The 25,703-nt window shown below is 45.5% G+C and overlaps 1 protein-coding gene across 1 annotated transcript in view; it reads left to right on the top strand.

Moving 5' to 3' along the window:
• The first annotated feature begins 13,445 nt into the window (after window positions 1–13,445).
• The window catches only part of RRP7A (ribosomal RNA processing 7 homolog A), a 131,361-nt gene continuing 119,103 nt past the window's right edge, over window positions 13,446–25,703 (top strand). The window contains exons 1-4 of the mRNA XM_073586695.1: window positions 13,446–13,593; window positions 14,207–14,334; window positions 14,679–14,804; window positions 23,069–23,192. Of these exons, the coding sequence (XP_073442796.1) occupies window positions 13,542–13,593; window positions 14,207–14,334; window positions 14,679–14,804; window positions 23,069–23,192 (430 nt within the window). The 5' untranslated portion in view covers window positions 13,446–13,541. The remainder of the gene's footprint in view (window positions 13,594–14,206; window positions 14,335–14,678; window positions 14,805–23,068; window positions 23,193–25,703) is intronic.

Genomic DNA, 25,703 nt, shown 5'->3' with positions numbered 1-25,703 from the left:
ACTGTTTTATAGGGCAGGTCGTTACGGACGCGGCGATACCTAATATGTGTACTTTTATTGTTTTTTTTTTTATTATTTCCAAAAAATGGATTTATTGGGGGAATATTTTTTTTTTTCTAATTTATTTGGCGATTTTTTTAAAATTATTTTTACACTTTTTTTAATTTTTTTTTTACTTTATTAAATAGTCCCAGGTGGGACATCACTGTCCTGTGACAGATCGCTGATCTGTCACATCACAGATCACTGTGACAGATCAGCGATCTGACACAGGCACTGCAGAAGGCTTCCTCATGCCTGCGCTTTGCAGGCACTGAGGAAGCCAGCTTCCTCAGGCCCCGGTCGCCATCTTGGATTCGGGGGCCTGGAGGAAAGGAGTCCCCCGCAGCAGCGCTGCACATTGCGCTGCCGTGGGGGGCTCAGGGAAGCACGGAGGGAGCCCCCTCCCTGCCGATGCTTCCCTTTAACTCCCGGTACACCGCGATCATGTTTGATCGCGTGTGCAAGGGGTTAACGTGTCGGGGGCGGTCCGTTACCGCCCCTGACACATTGTGCCGGGTGTCAGCTGTGATAATCAGCTGACACCCGGCCGCGATCAGCGGCGCTCACCACGTGGGCGCCGCTGATCGCGCCCGACGTACTATCCCGTCGATGGGCATAGGGGCCCAGGTCCCATGGACGGGATATACCGTCGGATGTCAGGAAGGGGTTAAGACAGGGTGGGCCATTTATATGGATACACCTGGGTGGGCCATTTATATGGATACACCTGGGTGGGCTGACTTCAAAATGGCCACCATGATCACCACCCATCTTGTAAAGTTTTCCCCCTCCCATAAACTAATGTGACACAAACAGGAAGTTGATATCACCGACCATTCCCATTTTATTTAGGTGTATCCATATAAATGGCCCCCCTAGGTCTAACCTTATAAATGGCCCACCCTGTATAATTACTATTTTAAATTATTTGTATCATTAATACTGAGTAGAATTAATTCTGCAGAGTTGCTGCTACATGTTACAATAGGGGTTATTGTAACTTGTATACTTACTTGTAACAGCGAATCAGCACTAGATATTTCACTGCTTTTCATAAAATCTATAATTTTCTCCTGTTATTCAGTCATTGTACCCTGAGAAACAGCCCCACACAGTACGATGCCCCCACAGCCCTCCTATACAGTACAATGCCACAACATACGATGCCCACACAGCCCCAGCCACACACAGTACAATGCCCCCACAACATGCAATGCCTCCACTCCCCAAGCCACACAGTACGATGCCCCCACAGCTACACAACATAATTTGATGGCCCCACACAGACAGTATGATAGATCTCACAGGACCCCCACACATGGTTTTAAGGTGATCACAGTACCCCACACAGAGTAATGGCACCCATACACCCCCACAGACAGTAATGATGGTTCTCACAGCCCTCTCCACAAACAGGATGGTTCTCACAGGCTGCCACATACGGTATGACTGTCCTCACAAGAGCCCCACACATAGTATAATGGTTCTCATGGGCCCCTATACACAGTGTAATCCCCACAATACCCCAGAAAATATTATGGTCAACACAGCCCCTTATATAGTATGAGCCTCCACACACATAGCCACTTACGTACACTCACAGCCCCCCACATACACCGATGAGACCCCTGTAAAGTAGTGCTGTCATTCGAGTAGGGGATACTCGCTTGGCAGCCAATAAATCACATCCGGCACAGGTTTTCCATAAAATAATAACAGTCCAAGCGGTTTATTTAGGCATCATAAACCATGACCAGCAACATAAAGTTCATATTAACAGCATAACGTCCATGACAAAACTTCACTCTGTTATCCCTGTGGTCACAGGTTACACAATGTCCAATACTCAGGCTCTTCAGCCTCACAGATATCTCACCCCATCAGGGTTTACCTCATGGCTGTTCAGCTCACTGCAGATATTCATTCCCTCTCCCTGGGAACTGTCAGAGACGCTTGCAGCCATTACTCACAGCATTCACGTGCTGTCAGGCAGGAAGCCCCATCTCCCAGCGGGACCTTCCACAACGGACCAACCGGGTCCAAGTCTTCACTCCATGTGACCTACCCTGGCCACCTTATATGGTCCGTAGCCACGCCCACCAGGTCACATGGCTATGACCTCATCACAGGTCCTTCAACCACTCATACACACTTTACAATAGCGTTCTTAAACACACTCCTTGGGTGGGTTTGTAAGTAACTGGTCCGTCCGTCTCACCAGCTACCTGGAGATTTCTCCCTGACACATTGGAACGAAAGATCAGCTCTGCTGATCAGCACATAAGCAAGCCTCCATCCCAAGGCCATCCACCTTGAGATACATAACGATCCTTTAGCACCCTGCTCCTGTTACCACTCTGGACAAGGCTATCCGTTCGTCCTGGGACAGCCACACAGTGCTCCCTAGCGGACACAGTGGTCACTACACCACACCCCACACACAAAAAAAAATCGTCACCTTGTTCCCATTCTCCTGCTGCTCTGCACCTGTCTTTCCTGTGTGCACGCACATTCAGCACAGCAGGCGCAATGTAGTGACATCATCATGTCTGCTGTCAGTTGCTTGTGCCAAGTTCCAATCCACCGAAGGACCCATAGACCAGGAAAGACCAAACAAGGTATAATTGATCAATAATTTGTATTATATTGGTAGCAAAAAAAAATGATAAAAAAACTATTTAAAAACAATGTGCACATATAGGGATGACTTTACCACAATTGTAAAATAATATGGACCCAATTATATATACCATATTCACATATGTATTCCTCAAATAATAAAAAAATATAAAACTTTTGTGCAAGCAAAAAATAAATAAATATACAAAATGTTTGGTATTTTATAAACAGAAAACATGAAAAAAAAAGAAAATTTATATCTCAATATAAATCACTTATTTTGCTATGATATAAAGTGCCATGTGCATGTGTAGAAAAACAAATATTGAAACCAATGACTCAGTAGTCAATATAAAGTGCAGCGTGCATGTGCAAAAGAACAAACAGAAATCATTCAGCTCTCATTGCTATGCAGAAAGTGTCATAGTGACTTTTACATAAAGTGCAGTGCTACAGAGGAATACAAGGAATTTATTCATATACCTTTGAGGGTCACCATGTCCCTTTAGCGTGCACCCCGACGCACGTTTCGTAGTTTTTCCTTCATCAGGGGGTAGCTACATTATAGATCCGGGGGGGGGGGGGGGGTTATATAAAACAATGGCGCTGATATCCGTGTTTCGGGCTTACAAGCGGCGAGTGCGCAATCAGGGTGTGACCTAAACAATTATATGAGAAAGAGGCCTTTTGGCAGTTAAAGGATGAATTGTGTTATAAAAAATTAACATATAACCCATCAGATAAATTTCGGACCAAATTAATGGGTATTTTGAAAGAAGCGTTAGAGACAGGCACCATCTCCAAGGACTTAGTTGCAGCACTTCAGGTATCAGAACCAACAGTACCTATCTACTACCTAAAATCCACAAAGATCAATCAAACCCTCCCGGGAGACCCATCATATCCAGATGCGGCAATTATTTAGAAAATATAAATAAGTTTGTGGACTCCAGATTGCAACCGCTGGTAGAGGAATTACCCTCATTCTGTCATGATCTATGCTGGATGGTGACAGATAAAAGCACTTGTAACCTTTTTTTCCTTTAGGCTGGTTGCTTAAAGCTAGCTATGCCCCCGGTGGCCATTAGGGTCATTACACAGTGGTGTCTTTTGTTCTAGCTTGCCCCCGGTGGTGGTTAGCGTTATTACACGGGAATCTGTTATGAATGAGTCACCGTAGGAGGCAAAAGCAGAAATACAAGCTAAGTCCAGAAAACCAGAGAAGTTGGCAACTATCAGATTGCAGACCCCTGAACCTATCAACACAACTAGCAGTAGCCGTGGGGGGTTCCTACGAAGCCCTAGACCCCTCGATCACAGCCGGAGAATTACATAGGCCTAAAGAAAGAAAGGGGAAATCTAAACTGCCCCAGAGCAGACCCCAAAGAAATAGGCAGCCCCAAACATATAATGACGGTGAAGCAAGATGAAAATACTAACACAGACAGAAAGATAGACTGAGCAAAGACGGGGCCCGCAACTATCTAGATAGGAAAGGACAGGAAGGCTGCTGTCTGCAATCTGCCAAAACCCTATTAAAGACATAAACCAACAAGCTGATATGAAAAAGGCCCTGAAGCAGCTAGGCTTCAAAAACTAAATCAGCACTCAGGTATTTTCAGAAGACAGAGCTAAATGAATTCAGCACACCCCAGCAGGGAATGGCAGAAATCCAGAAAAACAAAGCAAAACAAAGTCAAAGCACAAAAGCAAAAGGCCGAGCAGCAAACTTAGCTTTAGAGGAGCAGGAATTCAGACTGGTCTCCAAGGATCCCACAGAGAAATCACCCGCAGGGCAGAAGGGCGTCGGCAGCCTTATATCCAGTCCGTAACTCCACTCAGCCAGTCATCATCATCAGCCTCAGGTGTTTGATAATCAGGCTCATTACCTTTCTTTACCAGAAGAGGGAGTTCCTGGGGACTCAGTAATGAAGGGGAAAATGAACTCACAACAGGAATCACTAGCAGGTGTTTTTGCTCTGGCTTTCCTATAAAGGAGTGTCAGGTGTGTTCACTCACTGTTCGTGATATTGCTCATTTCCAACCAAGTCTGGTGGAGGAAGGAACTACAGAGAGGAGTTCCTGGCAGCTCAGGGGAGCTCTGGTGTTTTAGCTTCAGGTGGAAGCTGAATTCAGTTGTCAAGCTTCAGGGGTGAAGCTGATCTTTGGTGTCGTACTGTTGCTTGGAGCAATAGCAACAGAGCAAAGCTAAGTGGTGTTTTCCCTGTTTGTGACTTCCCTTATGTGTGTTTTAGTGCAGAGTTGGGATTAGTCTCTGCACCATCCAGCTCACTAGTAAGGGATAGGTGCAGGGTGAGCTAGGGTTTAAAGGTATCCTGCTCGGCGACAGATGAGGAGCCTGTATAGGGAACGTGAGGAGTGCAGGGACATGGCTCAAAGGAGTGCAGGAGGTCTCCACGTCCCCGTTCCCTAGAGCAGGGCCCACCGTTGTAACTGTTTTCCCCGGTGTTCCCTTTTACACGTGTAATTGTTTAAATTCGCCCTACTGGAGGCAGTGTATCCAGGGTTACGTGGGTCAGAGAAATTCGCCCAGCTGGAGGCGGTTTGTCCAGTCACACGTTGACCATTACACATTCATTAAGGACACAAACGAGTTTCTTAAAAAGGTAGATGGGTTACACATTGGCAGTGACACTATATTAGTGTCATGTGATGTCAAATCTCTCTACACAAACATACGCCACACCGATGGCATTCCAGCTGTGGAATATTTTCTACAATCATCAACCACGCCTCGTTCTATGCGTCAATTTGTGGTGGAATTATTGGATTTTTCTCTCTCACATTATTTTTTCTTATTTAAGGGGTCACTCTACCTGCAGCTCCAGGGTACTGCGATGGGCGCGTCCTTCGCGCCCGCTTACGCAAATCTATTCCTGGGGCTGTGGGAGAGGGACCTCTTTCTTTCTGGTTCAGTACCATCAATGGAACGCATCATGTGGGTACGTTTCATTGATGATGTCTTTTTGATACGGGATGGACCGGTGGAATCTCTCCATGATTTCATGACACATCTAAATAATAATTCTCGCAACATTCATTTGACATACCAATTTGATTCAGATAAGATGGAATTTTTGGATGTATTAAGATATGTATAGACAACTGTCATGGGGGATCATGAAAACTGATCCAATCCTGTCTAAATATGTAGGGGATAAGCCTAGTATCACATACAGAAGATCAAGAAATATAAGAGATCATCTCGTAAAAAGTCACTATATTTCTAATCCACCTCCTACTACCTTTTTGTCAAATGTGAAACCTGTATTGGGTTCAAAATCATGTGGAAAATGTGTGGCATTCCCAAACATTCATAAGGCACAAAGCTTTTCCAATTCAAAAAATACAATTATTTAAGATATAAAACAGTCAATAACTTGCACATCAAAAGCAGTAATTTATTATGCAACGTGCCCTTGTACCTTGATTTATGTCGGAATGACTACCCGACAACTTAAGGTTCATGTTCGTGAACACGTACTGGGGATAATTGCCGCAAAAGAAATTAGTGACACCTCTTTATTAAAAACTATCCTAAAGCACTTCAAGATCAAAGCACTTAATGCAGCGGCCAGGATCGTCCATCTGGGTAATCGGTACTCGGACGCGTCCGCTCTTCGCCAATCCTTACATTGGCTGCCCATTCATTATAGGATCCAATTCAAAGTACTTGTTCTCACCCACAAAGCTCTCCACAGTGCGGCACCCCCTTACATCTCTTCTCTCATTTCTGTCTATCGGCCTAGCCGATCGCTGCGCTCTGCAAACGACTTTCGACTAACCTCTGCACTAATCTGTACCTCCCACTCCCGACTCCAAGACTTCTCCCGTGCTGCTCCTATCCTCTGGAATGCTCTACCCCAAGAAATCAGGACTATCCACAATTTGCATAGTTTAGGCGCTCCCTCAAAACACACCTGTTGAGAGCGGCCTATCACATTCACTAATCAAAGTCATTCTCTGTGTAAGTGTGCAGCCCATTCACTATCTCCATCCATCCTTCACTCCCGCAAGGTGGATGGACCTTCATTGTAAATATACCATTGTAAATACACACCTGTACTCTGTATCTCCCTCACCTCATTGTAGATTGTAAGCTCTCACGAGCAGGGTAGTCTTATTTCGTCTTATTTTGCTTTAATTATTGTATTGTTAGCGTTGTTACTTATGACTTGTGTTTTGAAACTGTTAAACTGTAAAGCGCTGCGGAATATGTTGGCGCTATATAAATAAAGATTATTATTATTATTATCCATCACAATTGTGATGCCTCTCTATTAAAGGTAATAGGAATAGATATGGTGCAACAGAATGAAAGAGGTGGCAAGATAGGCAATCTTCTGGCCAAAAAGGAAACTAAATGGATCTGCACATTGGATACAGTATCCCCTAATGGATTAAATGAGAATTTGAGTTTTATTCAGTTTTTGTAAACCAACTTGTTAATTTTAACCATTTTAAGTCTTTTTATACTGCTACTGTTATTTTATATTAATTTTACCTCATTTTTTACGCTTTAGATTTTTATATTGCATGCGGCCATATAATCTTTGGATTACATTTTCAGATTGGAACTCCTGTGGGATTATATGAAGACAGAAGGTGACAAGGGACCTCACATGATGAATGCTTCGACCTTCTATCCATAATGAATATTGGACTATTTTTTTCTTTTTTTAGTTATTTTTTTCTTTATATATTTTTTTCATACATTATTTTTTCATATATATTTTTTTCTTTTATTATCATGTACTATTATTTATTTTATTTCATATATTTTTTCAATATGAATAATATATATTTTTGTATTATTTTATATTATATTTAATTTTTTTATTTACTATTTTTTGTCACAAATCTTGTGGATATATGCCATCTTCATATTGATAATGCATTGTATTAAAATATGGATATATTTTAGTACATTATAATATATATTTTATGTAACGATTGTTATATAAAAATTATACAGTGGATATTATTTTTGCACTTATTATTATTGATATATTTTTGTATTTTTCACAATATTAATTATTTCATATATATATATATATATTTAATTTTTTTTTAAATATTTTTCATTAATTTATTATTATTTATTATGTATTATTCATTATTATTTTCAATCTTTCATCAATTATTATGACTTTATATTATTATTCTATTAGAATTTCATTCTATTTTTTTCTTCATTTAATTTTACTATATGATATATATATATATGTATTATTTTTTACTATATAATTATTCCCGTTCACTATTTTAACGATACAATGCATATAGGTCTTTTTTTAATGAACTGCCCAACATATAATCATTATTATTTATGGTGCTGCGCTGCTGCAATAGATATCGTGCTCCTGGTGGTCGCGCTGTGCCCTGACGTCCTGGTTGCCGCGTCCTCGTGGTCTTGGCAACTCCAGGCTGAGCTTCTGTGCGTTCCGGTCACATGGTCCGGCGCTTGGACTTCTGGGTCCTCCTGATTGCGCACGTGCCGCTTGTAAACCCGGAACACTGATATCAGCGCCATTGTTTTATATAAACCCCCCCCCGGATCTATAACGTAGCTACCCCCTAATGAAGGAAAAACTCCGAAACGTGCGTCAGGGTGCACGCTAAAGGGACGTGATGACCCTCAAAAGGTATATGAATAAATTTCTTGTATTTCTCTGTAGCACTGCACTTTATGTAAAAGTCACTATGACACTTTCTGCATAGCAATGAGAGCTGAATGATTGCTGTTTGTTCTTTTGCACATGCACGCTGCACTTTATATTGACTACTGAGTCATTGGTTTCAATATTTGCTTTTCTACACATGCACATGGCACTTTACATCGCTGCAAAATAAGCGATTTATATTGAGATATAAATTTTCTGATTTTTTCACGTTTTCTGTTTATAAAATACCAAAAAATGTTTATATTTATTTTTTTGCTTGCACAAAAGTTTAATTTTTTTTTATTATTTGAGGAATACATATCTGAATATGGTATATAGAATTGGGTCCATATTATTTCTTTACAATTGTGGTAAAGTCATCCCTATATGTGCACATTGTTTTTAAATTGCTTTTTTATTAATATTGTATTGCTACCAATATAATAAAAATTATTGATCAATTATACCATGTGTGGTCTTTCCTGGTCTATGGGTCCTTCGGTGGATTGGGACTTGGTCTTTTAAACCAGTGGGCAAACCACTAATTTCACTGAACACTGGTGGTAGTGTATATTATAATTCTAATAATTTATTATTCTTATATCAATTTCTATATATAAATATATTATATATCATATATAATACTATACCTGGTGTTCGTGTATTTTTTACACTTGCTTGTGCCGAAGAGTGGGAGGAGCCAGCGGCTGACTTCTCCTCCGATTCACGCAGGCAGGGTTGCCTCCTCCATCATATATTGGGTCGCCAACTTAACTTTTTATTTTTTTCTGGACAGCTAATTAAAAAAATCAGACAGGCAAAAAAAAATGTATGGACACATTTAAAAATCAGGCTGTACATGGTACATATCTACAATCCATAATTCTGATATGAAGACAATAGCTGCATTCACTATCAAATTATGAGAATTAGTCAAAATTATCTGTATACGTTTCTTCAGCTTAAAAAAAAAAAAAAAAATCATGGCCAGCTTAAATTTTTTTACAGACCGGGAAAAAAATTACCATGTTTTCATAGACTGCCCTGGAATTTCTGGACAGTTGGCAACCTTGGTCGCCTAGGTGATCGCATAGTGCAGCCCGTGGGCCGCAGTTTTCAGGCCCTTTGGCTGCCTCAGTCCAGATGCCAGACAGGAACAGACAGAAGGCTGCACTATGCCCAGGTCTAACGTATACTATGTACATAGATTTGAGTAACTGCAAATTATGTCCTTCTTGGCTAAAAAAATACTCTTCAAAATTGTTAAGAGTATTTTTACCCCTCTGTAAAATATGTAGTGTGACCTCTGCCAGAGTCTGTCCTATGGAACAGTGGGGGCACCCGCTGTCAGACCCTCAGCAACTGATGGGCCTTTAATAAACATCCATAAAAAAATGTCCTATATGACTCCTAAAATGGACCAGGCTGCATAACCAGAGAATGGCAAGTGGCCACATAACGCTGACATACACCGAGAACCACTGTTGGGACCAAATAAATTGGTTACATAAGCGATAATGTTTTTTATTAACTTTTTTTTCATTTACTGTATTTTTCCAACTATAAGGGGCACCCCAAATTTTGGTGAGGAAAATAAGATTTTTGCTAAAATGAGGATCTTACAGTCCGTATTTACGGCAGCTTACATGGGCGGTGGATTGGGGTCACAGGAGGCAGGGATTGTGCTGCACTAAACCGGCGGCGGTGGGACGTGCTGCAGGCCCTGGGTGGGAGGAGAGGGTGTCCCAGCGCTATGAGGCTGCGGGTCCTGGGTTGGAAGAAGAGGTCGGACTTCAGGAGGATGGAAATTGCTAAATTTATTGGAAAATAGATAAAAAGTGAAAACATGCTAAATTGCAGAGACAGCATAGAAACACATTTCAGACACACATGGCCTCATGCGTTTGAAACGCGTTGCTATGCTGTCTCTGCAATTTAACACGTTTTGATTTTTTATCTATTTTTCAAATCAGTTATGCAATTTCCAAGTTGGATTTTCTTCATATTTTATTTACATTCAGTCCCAGGGATTCCGTGCTTCTGTGCGCCTAGAGCTTAAGTAAGGCTAGTTTCACACTAGCGTATGGAGGAGCTGCGGACTTCCTCCGTGAAGCTCCGCCCCCAGCGGCACCTCCTCCGGTCAGCTCCGCCTCCATCAGGGTACACAGCCCGCATCCAATTTTTAGCATTAGGTACGCAGGCCGTGCTGATGTATGCAGATGCCTCTGCTTGCGTCGTTTTGATGTTGCGGCGACCTGCGCTGAACGCAATGTGTTGCATTTTGGTCCTCTCCTCACTGGGCTCCATGATGCAGCTCCTCGGTTCTCTCCTCACAGGCCTCCATGATGCAGCTCCTCGGTTCTCTCCTCACAGGCCTCCATGATGCAGGTCCTAGGTTCTCTCCTCACAGGTCTCCATGATGCAGGTCCTCGGTTCTCTCCTCACAGGGCTCCATAATGCAGATCCTCGGTTCTCTCCTCACAGGGCTCCATGATGCAGCTCCTCGGTCCTCTCCTCACAGGGCTCCATGATGCAGCTCCTCGGTCCTCTCCTCACACTCTTTATGATGCAGCTCCTCGGTCCTTTCCTAACACCCTCCATGATGCAGCCCATCGGTGCTCTCCTCACACCCTCCATGATGGAGCCGCTCGGTGCTCTCCTCACACCCTCCATGATGCAGCCCCTCGGTCCTCTCCTCACGGCTCCATGATGCAGCTCCTCGGTCCTCTCATGGCTCCATGATGCAGCTCCTCGGACCTCTCCTCACGGCTCCATGGTGCAGCTCCTCGGTCTACTCTTCACACCCTCCATGATGCAGCTCCTCGGTCCTCTCCTCACGGCTCCATGATGCAGCTCCTCGGTCCTCTCCTCACGGCTCCATGGTGCAGCTCCTCGGTCTTCTCTTCACACCCTCCAAGATGCAGCTCCTCTGTTCTCTCCTCATGGCTCCATAATGCAGCTCCTCAGTCCTCTCCTCATGGCTCCATGGTGCAGCTCCTCGGTCCTCTCCTCATGGCTCCATAATGCAGCTCCTCGGTCCTCTCCTCATGGCTCCATAATGCAGCTCCTCGGTCCTCTCCTCATGGCTCCATAATGCAGCTCCTTGGTCCTCTCCTCACGGCTCCATGATGCAGCTCCTCGGTCCTCTCCTCACGGCTTCATGGTGCAGCTCCTCGGTCTTCTCTTCACACCCTCCAAGATGCAGCTTCTCTGGTTCTCTCCTCATGGCTCCATAATGCAGCTCCTCAGTCCTCTCCTCATGGCTCCATGGTGCAGCTCCTCGGTCCTCTCCTCATGGCTCCATAATGCAGCTCCTCGGTCCACTCCTCACGGCTCCATAATGCAGCTCCTCGGTCCCCTCCTCATGGCTCCATAATGCAGCTCCTCGGTCCTCTCCTCACGGCTCCATGGTGCAGCTCCTCGGTCCTCTCCTCACGGCTCCATGGTGCAGCTCCTCGGTCTTCTCTTCACACCCTCCAAGATGCAGCTCCTCTGTTCTCTCCTCATGGCTCCATAATGCAGCTCCTCAGTCCTCTCCTCATGGCTCCATGGTGCAGCTCCTCGGTCCTCTCCTCATGGCTCCATAATGCAGCTCCTCGGTCCTCTCCTCATGGCTCCATAATGCAGCTCCTCGGTCCTCTCCTCATGGCTCCATAATGCAGCTCCTTGATCCTCTCCTCACGGCTCCATGATGCAGCTCCTCGGTCCTCTCCTCACGGCTTCATGGTGCAGCTCCTCGGTCTTCTCTTCACACCCTCCAAGATGCAGCTCCTCTGTTCTCTCCTCATGGCTCCATAATGCAGCTCCTCAGTCCTCTCCTCATGGCTCCATAATGCAGCTCCTCGGTCCTCTCCTCATGGCTCCATAATGCAGCTCCTCGGTCCACTCCTCACGGCTCCATAATGCAGCTCCTCGGTCCCCTCCTCACGGCTCCATAATGCAGCTCCTTGGTCCTCTCCTCACGGCTCCATGATGCAGCTCCTCGGTCCTCTCCTCACGGCTCCATGGTGCAGCTCCTCGGTCTTCTCTTCACACCCTCCAAGATGCAGCTCCTCTGTTCTCTCCTCATGGCTCCATGGTGCAGCTCCTCGGTCCTCTCCTCATGGCTCCATGGTGCAGCTCCTCGGTCCTCTCCTCATGGCTCCATAATGCAGCTCCTCGGTTCTCTCCTCATGGCTCCATAATGCAGCTCCTCGGTCCACTCCTCACGGCTCCATAATGCAGCTCCTCGGTTCTCTCCTCATGGCTCCATAATGCAGCTCCTCGGTCCTCTCCTCACGGCTCCATGATGCAGCTCCTCGGTCCTCTCCTCACAGCTCCATGGTGCAGCTCCTCGGTCTTCTCTTCACACCCTCCAAGATGCAGCTCCTCTGTTCTCTCCTCATGGCTCCATAATGCAGCTCCTCAGTCCTCTCCTCATGGCTCCATGGTGCAGCTCCTCGGTCCTCTCCTCATGGCTCCATAATGCAGCTCCTCGGTCCACTCCTCACGGCTCCATAATGCAGCTCCTCGGTCCACTCCTCATGGCTCCATAATGCAGCTCCTCGGTCCTCTCCTCACGGCTCCATGATGCAGCTCCTCGGTCCTCTCCTCACGGCTCCATGGTGCAGCTCCTCGGTCTTCTCTTCACACCCTCCAAGATGCAGCTCCTCTGTTCTCTCCTCATGGCTCCATAATGCAGCTCCTCAGTCCTCTCCTCATGGCTCCATGGTGCAGCTCCTCGGTCCTCTCCTCATGGCTCCATGGTGCAGCTCCTCGGTCCTCTCCTCATGGCTCCATGGTGCAGCTCCTCGGTCCTCTCCTCATGGCTCCATGGTGCAGCTCCTCGGTCCTCTCCTCATGGCTCCATAATGCAGCTCCTCGGTCCACTCCTCACGGCTCCATAATGCAGCTCCTCGGTCTTCTCTTCACACTCTCCATGATGCAGCTTCTCAGTCCTCTCCTCACGGCTCCATAATGCATTGCAGTTCCTCCGTCTTCTCCTCACACCCTCTATGATGCTGCCCCTCCTTTCCCGATTCTCTTCCCCACAGCTCCACCACCAGCACTGCAGCCTCAACACATCGCAGCAACCTGCTACCGGATCTTCACTACCACTGGACTAAATGAGGCCCCGCCCCTTCCGGTGACATCATTAACTCACAAAATCAACCCTGTTTCTAGTCGCTACCAGGTTGATATGACGCCACTTTCAATATGGCGCCGTCCAAAGCAGAACACACGTTTGTAGCTCCGGCTGAATACACAGGTACGAGCTATGTCTACAGGGAAGCCGGCATTTCAGGAGTCGTGTGAGGCCTAGTGTGATGTTCTGAGCGCCGGCTGCAGCCTGACTCCTACTGTATTCTATACAGGGAAGGAGTCTCGTATATATGCCCGGAGGGAGAACTCGTGCTGCAGCTGGCCCCGCCATAGTGCAGCAAGGGGCACTTGCGTGTAGTGGGGAAACAGTTGTAGCCTCACAGGTTTCCGTGTAGCCCCTGCCTGGTGCGCCTGCCCTCGGCCTGTGCAGGAAGCCTCATCTTGCCTGTAGTAAGACTGACTGGGGGGCAGGTGGGCTTCTCGGTGCCAGGGTGCGGGCACTTTCCTTTTGAAGCCTGGTATCGGTTGGTTACTCATGCGCTTGTCTGGTTATTTTTTCTTTACAGATGCCAAAAAAATCCACTCTAAGCAGATGAGAATCAAACATGCAGAGTTTAGTAACATGGACACATCTGTACAATCAGCTATGTGGCTAGTGGTTTACAACTCCGTAGCTAGTTCTCTTTGGTCTGTTTTTAGCTCACATAAGATTACTTGTGTGAATAATGCCTACCGGGAGCTGTCACATACTGGTGAATTAACCTCTTTTTCTCCTTTAGCCTTACCAGTCCAATTCTCTGAAGAGCAGACAGTGCACCACTGCTTGTATGCCAAAGAACTGCAAGTCCCAGGAGGCTCCGATAAGAATTCAGTGCTGGTAATCAATGTCCCAGCATACGTCACCAAGGTGAGGAGCAGGCATTTCTTGTGCTGCAGAATAGAGATGAGTGGATGGCTGTGTGCAACCCCAGTCCAGGTCAGTGCTCTCTGTCCATGAACAGGAGCTGAACAAATGTCCTGAACTTCTGGTTATGATTAGCCGGGCAGGCGAGACATCACCTGTGCAGCTGACATCACGCCTGGCCGGCAAACGAAAGGCCACACCAGGAAAATCTTGCTGCTGCTGTCCATGGCCAGAGAGCAATGAGTTGGACTGGAGTTGCGCAAAGCCATCCGCTCATGTTCTTTACTTCAGATATGATGTCCTCAGTGATGGCAAGGAATCATTCTCATTACAGTATTTCTCTCTAGGAATGTTTATCTGATATCTTCAGTTCTTGTGGCGTTGTGGAATCTGTGACGCTACTTGACAAAACGGAACCTTCTGTAAAAAAATGTGTGGAGGGGTCTAGATACTTCAACCAGAAAGCAATTAAGGTGAGGCTAGTGCCATTAATAAAGTTATGTCACAGTCTGCGCTGCTCCCTAAGTAGTTTAAAGGTCCAAATGTAAAATAGAATGTTGTTTGCTGCTGTCTGACATTGTATTTAAGGTGGTTTTGCGCCCTTGATCGCATTTACATACTTGCATTCACAGCTGACTAGAGTCTCTGCTGCTTCATTCAATGTTCTACTCAGGGAAGAGGCAGAAACTAATCAGCATGTGACCGCAAGTATGAAACAGCAGAAACCAGAGAACAAAGCCAAATACTAATGGGAAGTTCATTACACACTGACGTTCTGCAATCAGTACAGCTTGATAAACATTTACACTTGTATGAACAACCCCTTTAAATAAATACATTTTATAAACAAGAAGCAAGGATTCTGGCTAGTTATGCATGGGGCACAGTATTTTCACATTCTTCTACAAATGTATCTTGCCTTTTAACTAACATAAATACTTCCGTAAACCTTTTGCCCTTGCAGTGCAGCATATTTTCTAAAATAATAATGTAGAGGCTTCGGAGTATGCCTTGTGTATATCTGACAGGGCTATGGAGCTGGTAAGCCATAACCCAGGCTCATCAATTTCCCTGACTGACTCCATAGCCCTGTCTCACTGCTGAGCATGGACCCAAAGTGCAGCACAGATTAATTTCCACTAAAAGCCGTGATCCTTACATCCTGAACAGAACAGACCTTTATAGGACAGTTCTTAACTTTACCAAGTTATGAAAACCTTTCCAGCACTGAACTGCTGTAACCAATGTATTATATATTTTAGGAGTCAGTCGTTTTTATACTGAATCCACAGCCCTGATTTGTGATGTAATCAATGCACTTTTTTTTTTTTTTGTCTGTCTTCTTGAGAGCTTATTTTCCTCTGATATGTTTTCCCTAATGCAGACATTCCCCATGACACCAACAATTCTTCATAAAGCTCTTGCTTCTATTTAATGGCAGCAGTGATATTGCAGCTGTGCCCTGTTGTATGCAGCAGCATTGTTTTGTGTCCTGTGTGTGACGTGCGCGTGGCAAATATCCCACATTTTGATTACTTGGACCAGACCAGAGCACTTGTTGCAATTTTTGTGCACTTCTTTTCCTACTTTTTTAAACATTTTTTTTGAATCTTTGGTTTGCTTGGTCTTTTCATATTGAAGGTATGGATTTAGACTGCAATTTTTCCAGGAAGAACATTTCTGTGCAGCCTTCTTTGAACAGTAGATGGGTGTAGCTGGGTCCAACCGGTTACTTCCTTTTCAGAGTTGATGGCACTGCTAGACTTAATCCGATTTGGAAGAGAAGTAATGATGCCTTTCATCTGCATCATTAAGCTTTCCTGACAAACTTCTGCGTTTATGGTTATTGACTTTTTTTTCTTTTTTTACGTTTCTTGGTGTCCTCTACTGAGAAATGCATGCAGATGTTTATCCATCATCTAAGGCCATCAGGGAAGTCGTATGATTGCCTCCAACTATATTGTGCAGTAGGATAATGACCCCCAAATATACATGAGACCCCTGTGGCATATAGATTGTTAGCACTGGAAGGGAGCTCCCACGGTCATAGTCTCCAACCCCCTGCTCAATGCAGGATTCGCTAACCCATCTCGGACAGATGTCTGTCCAGCCTCTATTTGAAGACTTCCATTGAAGGAAAACTCGCCCTCTCATGACAACCTATTCCACTCATTGATCACCCTCACTGTCAAAAAGTTTTTTTCTAATTTCTAATCTTTGACTTCCCTTCAGATATTTGTAGACCGCTATTGTCTCCTCTTAGCCTTCTTTTTTGCAAGCTAAGCATTCCCAGATCCTTTAAATGTTCCTCTTAGGACTTTTTGCAGTCCGCTCACCATCCTGGTAGCTCCCCTCTGAACATGCTCCAGTTTTTCGATGTGTGTTTTTTTTTTTTTTTTTTTTTCTTTCTTTCCAAATGTGGTGTCCAGAAGGGGAGTAGTTTCGATGAGGCCTGACCAAAGAGGAGTAACAGGGGATAATTACTTCACGTGATCAAGACTCTATGCTTCTCTTAATCCTTGAACTGTTTGCCTTTTTTTGCTGCTGCATCACACTATTGACTCGTGCAGTCTGAGTTCTATTAGTATTGTAAGATGGCCGCCGAGCAAGTACTTGAGGCGAGATATGTGTCATCGTGGTTATTAGCTGGGGTGATGTGAGTGTGGAAGTATGCTCCAGCATGTATAGTGCTGAAAGTTGTTTGGGCCATACCAGGGCCGGGTTTTACGAGCGGTCATAAGTGATGGGTGGGAATGACCGCTCACAAATCCCCACCCCAGGGGCGTGTGGTTTGGCTAATAAAATGGAGGCCAATTGTCTCATTTAGTGTCTGTGGCTGGAGGTGTGGAGACCTCCATGTGTGTGATGCTGAAGACACTGAGCTGAACGGGTGTACCCGCAGTGCTATAGCTATATGGACTGGGAATTTTCTGTTTGTTATTTTGTGCCAGAAAAGGCTGTTCATTATTTTTTTTTTTTTTTTTTTAATTTTCCTCTCTATCCAAAGCAGTTTATGCCGTTTTAAATAAACTTGCTTGGACATTCCAGTAAAACCCCTTCATGGCCTACCTGAACTGCAGCCAAGTGTGTATGGTTTCCTTCAGTTGGTGCTAGAAGCACGGGCACGAATCCCATGAGGCAGTGTGACCTCCGATACCGTATGTCCTGGGTTAAGCCTGTTGCAAGCCAGCAAGCATTGCCAGTCAAAATGGAGGACCTGCTGAAACACCTGGTCCAGTCACAGCACCAGCAATGAGACCAACAAGCTGTTGTTACAGCAGAGCCAGCAGGAGCAACAGCAGCAGATGCAGCTTCTGGCAACCGCCATCCAGGGCAGAACGAGCGCCCCAGGTGTTGCTGATGACGCCCATGTCCGGTAGGCGTTAAGAGGATTGCAAAAGATGACCCCTGGGATTGGCGTTGAGGCGTTCCTGACTGTTTTTGAGAGGGTGGCGGAGCAGGAGAAATTACCTCCAGAGCAGTGAGCCGAAGTTCTGTCGTCATATTTAACAGGTGAACCTCAGAAGCCCTATTATGACCTGGCCTTGCAGGATGCTAATGAGTATGCTAAATTGATAGCTGAGATATTGCCTCTCTTAGGAGTGACTGACTTGTAAGGGAGCAACAGGTGCACGAGTGGGTGTATTGAAGTGACAAACCTCCCCGGTCCCATTTGTTTGATCTCCTACACCTGGTCCAAAAAATGGTTACAACCTGAATCCTCCCTCCCAGCACAGATGGTGGAGAAGGTTGTGATGGACAGGCTGATGCACTACTTACCCAGGCCGGTGCAATCTTGGGTGGCCCAGGGAGATTCCCGTAATGCCGATGACCTAATGAGTTTGGTGGAGAGGTAGCAGGTGGTCGAGAGGTCCTTGGGGAAGCAAGGGGGTAGGGCATCTCCATACTGTGGTTCCCAACGCGGGGCTGACACCCAAAAGAGGGTAGCTAGAGCCACACCTGGGGGGTGGCCAGGTGTACCGGAGGTAGTGCCCAAGGTCCCTTCCCATAGTATAGTGTGTTGGAGGTGTCATAACCCTGGCCACTTAGCCGCCCGTTGTCCCTTGACCACTGAGCCAATGGACTGCAGCACACGGCGGCGCTGCTCGTATTTTGCCTATTCGGCCTGCAGTGCTTTTCCCAAAGCGGGAGAGAGGCCGCAGGCATGCCCTGTAACAGTAAGCGGGGCTGCAAGTGACTGGCTTGCTAGACTCGGGAAGTTTGGTAACCCTAGTGAGGGCCACAATTACACATCGGTTGATTCCTGTAAAGAGGCTGGGCGTCCGCTGTATCCATGGCCCGGGTGGTCATAAAAACAAACAGTGCCACAGAGTCCCATGAGGTTGGCGTGGTCAAGGACCTATTGCACCCTATCACAATAGGGTGGAATTTTGGGTTATTTTTGGACTTGTGGGGAAGAGGGAGGACGTCTGGTTGTCCAGACAATGGCCAAGTTTCTCCAAAAGAAACCTCGTCGCAGGCTGCAGATGACAGGTTTCTGTTTTGTGTGCTTGTTGGCGATGAGGCAGCATCCACTGAGGCCAATGTCCCTGAGCTGGAGGTGTCCAGGGGAAACTTTAGGACCGCCCAACTCAGGAATTTAACTCTGAAAGGGGCATTTGATAATGTAACTGTACTTAAAGGTGTTGCGCAAGAGGCTCACACTCAACCACATTTTGCCATAAATTGGGAGATGATATATCACATCACCAAGCTGAGAGGGGAGGTAAATTAGCAGTTACTGATGCCAGGGCCGTACAGACGCAGAGTGTTATACATGGCCCATACACGTGTTGGGTGGTCACCTGGGTGTAGAGAAAACCCAAGAACGAATTCTCCAGAGGTTCTACTGGCCCGGTTGTCACCGTGATATTGTGAATTTCTGTAGGTCCTGTCCCACCTGCCAGCAGACTTCCCCAGTGGCCCATTTCCGTAGCCCCTTGGTCACGTTGCCCATTATTGAGATACTGTTTGATCGCATAGCCTTGTATCTAGTAGGACCCCTGGTCAAGTCCGCCAAAGAACATGAGTGTATCCTGGTGATACTGTACTGTGCTATACGGCATCCGGAGGCCATTCCACTATGCAACTCCTGTTTGAAGTGTATCGCCAAAGAGTTGGTCCAGGTCTTCTCTATAACAGGGTTGCCTAAAGAGATACTGACGGACCAAGGCACCTCCTTCATGTCGAAGGTCATGCGGGAGTTGTGCAAGCCCTGCAATTTCCCAGCTCAGAACCTCAGTGTGTGTGCACACGCTGCGGAATGCTCTGCGGATTTGTCCGCGCGGACTTAGTAAAATCTGCGGATTACCCTGCGGTTTATCATCTCTACAATGGAGAAGATGGAAAACCACAGCGGAATCCGCAGAAAGAATTGACATGTCATTTCTTTGGATTGAAAACCGCAGCAAAACTGCGTGGAAAAAACCACAGTGCAGACGGTGCGGATTTCGTTTTCCATAGGTTATAATGCTACTGTACACCGCATCAGTTTCTGCTGCGGTTCCACAGGGACAAAACCACTGCGGATCCGCAGAGTGTGCACAGACCCTCAGTGTACCATCCCAAGACTGATGGGCTGGTGGAGAGGTTTAACAAAACCTTGAAGGCCATGTTGAAGGAAGCAGTGGAGAAGGAGGATGAACAAGGTTTCTAAGACCGATGCCCCGGTTCGATGACTTAATTGAGAGGCTAGGGCAGGCTTGTTATATTACCCTTGACCCACAAAAGGGTATTGGCAAATTCCCATGTCCCAAAGTGCCAAAGAGAAGACTGCCTTTTCAACACCAGATGGATGCTTCCAATACACAAGAATGCTATTTGGGTTGCAAGGAGCTCCAGTGACATCCTAGCTCCCCACAAAAAATACACAGCGGCCTACCTGGATGATATTGTGATCTTTAGCCCGGATTGGGGAAGCCATCTAAGCAAGGTCCAGGCAATCTTTGATGCTTTACGGAAGTCAGGGTTTTCCATAAACCCGAAGTGTGCTGTGGGAATGGAGGAAGCGAGATACTTGAGATATGTTGTAGGAAGGGGCAAAATAAAGCCCCAGAAAAACAAAGTTGAAGCGATCCGGGGCTGGCCATAAGAAAAGAAGCAGGTGAGGGTGTTAATGGGCATAGTGGGATATTACCCGCCATTTTATTCCTAACGTCGCCATGGTAGCTGCGTCTCTGACAGACGTCCCTAAAAGGACAAAGTCAGCTGTGACAAAGTGGTCTCCAGAAGCTGAGACTGCCTTCCAGGAACTGAAGCTGGCCCTATGCAATCAGCCGGTGCTGATTTCTCCAAGGAGTTGGTGGTCCAGACAGACGAGTCGCATGTCGGGCTGGTAGCTGTCTTGTCCCAGGAGGTGAACGGGGAAGAGCACTCCATAATGTATCTCAGCCGAAAGTTGTCATCTAGCGAAAAGAACTACTCCATAGTGGAGAAGGAATGCTTAGCCATCAAATGGGTGTTGGACTCTCCAAGGTACTACCTCTTGGGCAGGAAGTTCAGACTGGTGCCAGACCATGCCCCACTGAAGTGGATGAGTGTGAAAAAGGAGAACGATGCCCCAGTGTTCAGGTGGTTCCTAGCCCTTCAGTATTTTAACTTCCATGTGGAGTATAGGTCAGGGAAACTGCATGGCAATGCTGATGCATTGTCGAGGATCCACTGTTTGTTGGCTGCATGTGCCAAGCCTCTGTGATTTGGACAGAGGGGGAGGGTATGTAAGATGGTCACCAGGCAAGTTCTTAAGGGAAATATGTTTCATCACGGTTATTGGCTGCAGTGATGTGCGCTCGGAACTACGCTCCATCATGTATAGTGCTGAGAGAGTTGTTTTGCCCGTTCCAGGGCCGGGTTTTAAGAGATGGGTGGAAATGACCGCTCGCATATCCCCACCCCAGGTGCGTGTGGTTTGGCTAATAAAATGGAGGCCAGTTGTCTTATTCAATATTTGTGGCTGGAGGTGTGGAGACCTCCATGTGTGTGTTGCTGAACGGGCATACCCGCAGTGCTATATGGACTGGTTACTTTCTGTTTGTTACTTTGTGTCAGAAAAGGCTGTTCATTTTGTTTTTTGTTTTATATCCAGAGCAGTTTGTTGTTTTAAATAAACTTGCTTGGACCTTCCAGTAAAACCGCTTCCTGTGCCTACCTCAACTGCAGCCGAGTGAGTACGGATCCCTACAGTATACATGTCTTTTTCACGCGTGCAGTTGCTTAGTTCTAGTCCTCTCATTCTGTAGATGGAACTTTTGTTTTTCTTGCCCAGATGTAGAATCTTGCATTTCTCCCCGTTAAATACCATTCTATTAGTCACTGCCCATTGTTCAAGCTTATTTAGATCCTTCTGAGTCCTTTTGTCTTCTCTAGTGTTAGCTATCCCTCCTAGCTTTGCATTGTCTGCAAATGTGATTATTTTACCTTCAGTTCTCTTATCTAGATCATGTATAAAAATGTTGAACAACACTGAAACCATGACAGAGCCTGTGGTATCCCACTTGAAACACTCTTCCAACTGGATGTGAAGCCATTTATTAGCACTCTTTGAGTATGATCACTGGGCCAGTTCTGAGTCCACCTAACCGTAGTCTTGTCAATCCCATACTTTGTCATTTTTTTTTCGATAAGCATGGTGTGAAATATAGAATCATATGCCGGGCATAGGCTCCCTGCGGCATATCTTCAGTCTGACCGCCGTATCTCTGTTCATAGATAAAGCAGGTATAATAGGCCAGATTTATTAAACTTTCTAGAAGAAAAACTTTGCTACCCATAGCAAACAGTACAGCTTTCATTGTACCAGAGCAGAATAGAAAATGAAAGCTGTATGGGAGGGATTTAATAGGTGGTCATGCTTTAGTTCACAGGAAGTCAGAGACTGACATCCTGTATACACATTAAAGGGAACCTGTCATCAGTTTTGACTAATGTGAAGTAAGGCCACCACCTTTCGGGGCTGATATACAGCATTCTATATGTTGTATAATCTGCCCCCAGCCAGGCTTGGAAGAGAAGAAAAATAACTTGTATTATACTCCACTGTGGGGCGGTCCGGTCTGAGGAATGGCGCAGGTCTTGTTCCTCCGCCTCTCATCTGGCTATGATCGCTCTCGTCCTGCTTGCTTCATGTGGATGACTCGTCCCTACGTCATCCACGCAATCTCCTCTGCATCGCGCTCCTGTGCAGGCGTGCTAATCTGAACTGTTGAGGGCAGAGAAAGTTATTGCAGTGCGCATGCGCTGTGCCTGTGTGACGTTTCCCAGCGCCTGCGCACTGCAGAACTTTGCTCTGCTCTCAACAGCAAGCAGGAGGATGGTGATCATAAGATAGGAGGCGCTCAACCAAGACCTGGGACACTCCTCGGACCCGACCGCCCCACAGGTGAGTACTATAAAAGTTATTTTTCTTGTCTTACAGGTCGGTTTTGGGGCAGATATACAGCATTATAGAATGAACATTTTAGAGGTGGCAGCCATTTTTCCTTCTCTGTTGCAGAATCTTTCTCATCTCCCTTTCCCTGGTGTCATTTGGTCCATTCACCATATCTTACTCCTGGTGTTTTACAAACTTTTTCTTACATTCTTCACATCAGCCATTGAATATGAAATGTCTATTATTGTTTTTAGTGTAACTTTATTTTCTACTTGACAGAATAATTACTTGGTCTTTATTTTGCTTTAGCCAGAATATAACTGTTTTCTGTCATTTCTAGAACAACCTTTCATATTTCCTGTATTATAGGGCTTTCAAGCAGCAAATATTATTTTCAAAGATTCTTCCGGAATTCAGAAGTTTAGGTCCATTAAAGTCTGGACACCACTGATCATATCTAAAAGGGTTGATTTTGTTAAAGCGGGAATACACAGTGAGTTCCTTTTTGTATTTTATTTTCTTACTTTGCTTCACATATACATTTCTTTAACAGATCTTTAACCCCTTCCTGACAGACGTACTATCCCGTCCTTGGGCCCCGGGCCCCTATGCCCATGGACGGGAGAGTACGTCTCAGCGGCGCCCACGTGGTGAGCGCCGCTGATCGCGGCCGGGTGTCAGCTGATTGTGCCGTGTGTCAGCTGTGATGTGTCAGGGGCAGTCACGGACCGACCCCGACACGTTAACCCCTTGCACACCGCGATCAAACTTGATCGCGGTGGTTAAAGGGAAGCATTGGCAGGGAAGGGGCTCCCTCCGTGCTTCCCTGAGCCCCCCACGGCAGCGCAATGTGCAGCGCTACTGCGGGGGGCTCCTTCCCTGCAGGCCCCCGAATCCAAGATGGCGACGGGGGCCTGCAGGGAGCTGGCTTCCTCAGTGCCTGCAAAGGAAGCCAGCCATCTGTGACAGATCGCTGATCTGTCACAGTGATCTGTGATGTGACAGATCAGCGATCTGTCACAGGACAGTGATGTCCCACCTGGGACTATGTAATAAAGTTTAAAAAAAAAAGTGTTAAAATAAGTTTAAAAAAATCGCCAAATAAATTAGAAAAAAAAAATATTCCCCCAATAAATCTATTTTTTGGAAATAAAAAAAAAAAAAAATAAAAGTACACATTAGGTATCGCCGCGTCCATAACGACCTGCCCTATAAGACTGTCCCATTAGTTAGCCCCTTTAGCGAACCCCTTAAAAAATAAAAAACGAAGCAAAAAATAATTTATCATACCGCCAAACAAAAAGTGCAATAACGCACGATCAAAAAGAAACATATACATATCCATGGTACCGCTGAAAACGTCATCTTGTCCCGCAAAAAATGAGCCGCCACACAGCGTCATCAGAGAAAAAATAAAGTGTTAGCTCGCAGAATAAAGCAATGCAAAAATAATTTTTATATTAAATAGATTTCATTGCATAAAACTGACAAAACATAAAAAAAGACCTAAATGAGGTATTGCTGTAACCATACTGACCCAAAGAATAAAACCGCTTTATCAATTTTACCGCACGTGGAACGGTGTAAACGCACCCCCCCCCCCCCCCCCCCAAAAGAAATTCATGAAACGCTGGTTTTTGTTCATTCTGCGTCCAAAAAATCGGAATAAAAAGCGATCAAAAAATGTCATGTGCCCGAAAATGGTACCAATAAAAACGTCAACTCGTCCCGCAAAAAATAAGACCTCACATGACTAGGTGGGTCAAAATACGGAAAAATTATGGCTCAATATGTGGTGAAGCAAAAACTATTTTTACAATAAAAAGCGTCTTTTAGCGTATGACAGCTACCAAACATAAAAACCGCCATAAATAGTAAATCAAACCCCCCGTTATTACCCCCTTAGAAAGGGAAAAATAATAAAATCAAAAGAAAATGTATTTATTTCCAATTTCCGTTAGGGTTAGGGCTGAGATTAGGGTTAGGGGTGTGTTGGGGTTAGGGTTGGAGTTAGAATTGGGGGTTTCCACTGTTTGGGCACATCAAGTGCTCTCCAAATGCAACATGGCGTCTGATCTCAATTCCAGCCAATTGAGTTGAAAAAGTCAAATGGTGCTTCTTCCCTTCCAAGCTCTGCCATGCGCCCAAACAGTGTTTTACCCCCACATGTAGGGTATCAGGCTACTCGGGACACATTGCAAAACAACTTTTGGGGTTCAATTTCTCGTGTTACCCTTAGGAAAATAAAATGGGGTTAAAAATATCATTTTTGTGGAAAAAATGATTTTTTTATTTTCACGCCCGGGCGTTCTAAACTTCTGTGAAGCACTTGGGGGTTCAAAGTGCTCACCACACATCTAGATAAGTTCCGTGGGGGGTCTAGTGTCCAAGATGTGGTCACTTGTGCGGAGTTTCAGTAGTTTAGGTACATCAGGGGCTCTCCAAATGCACATGACACCCGCAGACTATTCCATCAAAGTCTGCATTCCAAAACGTCACTACTTCCCTTCCGAGCCCCGACGTGTGCCCATACAGTAGTTTTCTCCAACATATGGGGTGTCGGTGTACTCAGGACAAATTGGACAACAACTTTTGGGGTCCAATTTCTCCTGTTACCCTTGGGAAAATAAAAAAATTGGGGACTAATTGATCATGTTTGTGGAAAAAACGATTTTTTTTTTTTTTTTTTTTTTTTTTTTTTTATTGTACTGTTGTACGTTATAAACTTCTGTGAAGCCCTTGTGGGTTCAAAGTTCTCACCACATATCTAGATAAGTTCCTTGGGGGGTCTAGTTTCCAAAATGGGGTCAATTGTGGGGGGTTTCCACTGTTTAGGTACATCAGGGGCTCTCCAAACGTGACATGGCGTCTGATCTGAATTCCAGCCAATTTTGCATTGAAAAAGTCAAACTGCGCTCCTTCCCTTCTGAGCTCTGCCATGCACCGAAACAGTGGTTCCCCTCCACATATCAGGTATCGGCGTACTCAGGACAAATTGCACAAT

This window comes from Dendrobates tinctorius, unplaced genomic scaffold (genome assembly GCF_039654945.1).
Source record: "Dendrobates tinctorius isolate UK_male_01 unplaced genomic scaffold, ASM3965494v1 ptg000094l, whole genome shotgun sequence".
NCBI classification, from domain to species: domain Eukaryota; kingdom Metazoa; phylum Chordata; class Amphibia; order Anura; family Dendrobatidae; genus Dendrobates; species Dendrobates tinctorius.
Note: the sequence above shows the minus strand (reverse complement) of the source record. Positions and strands in the feature narration are given on the sequence as shown.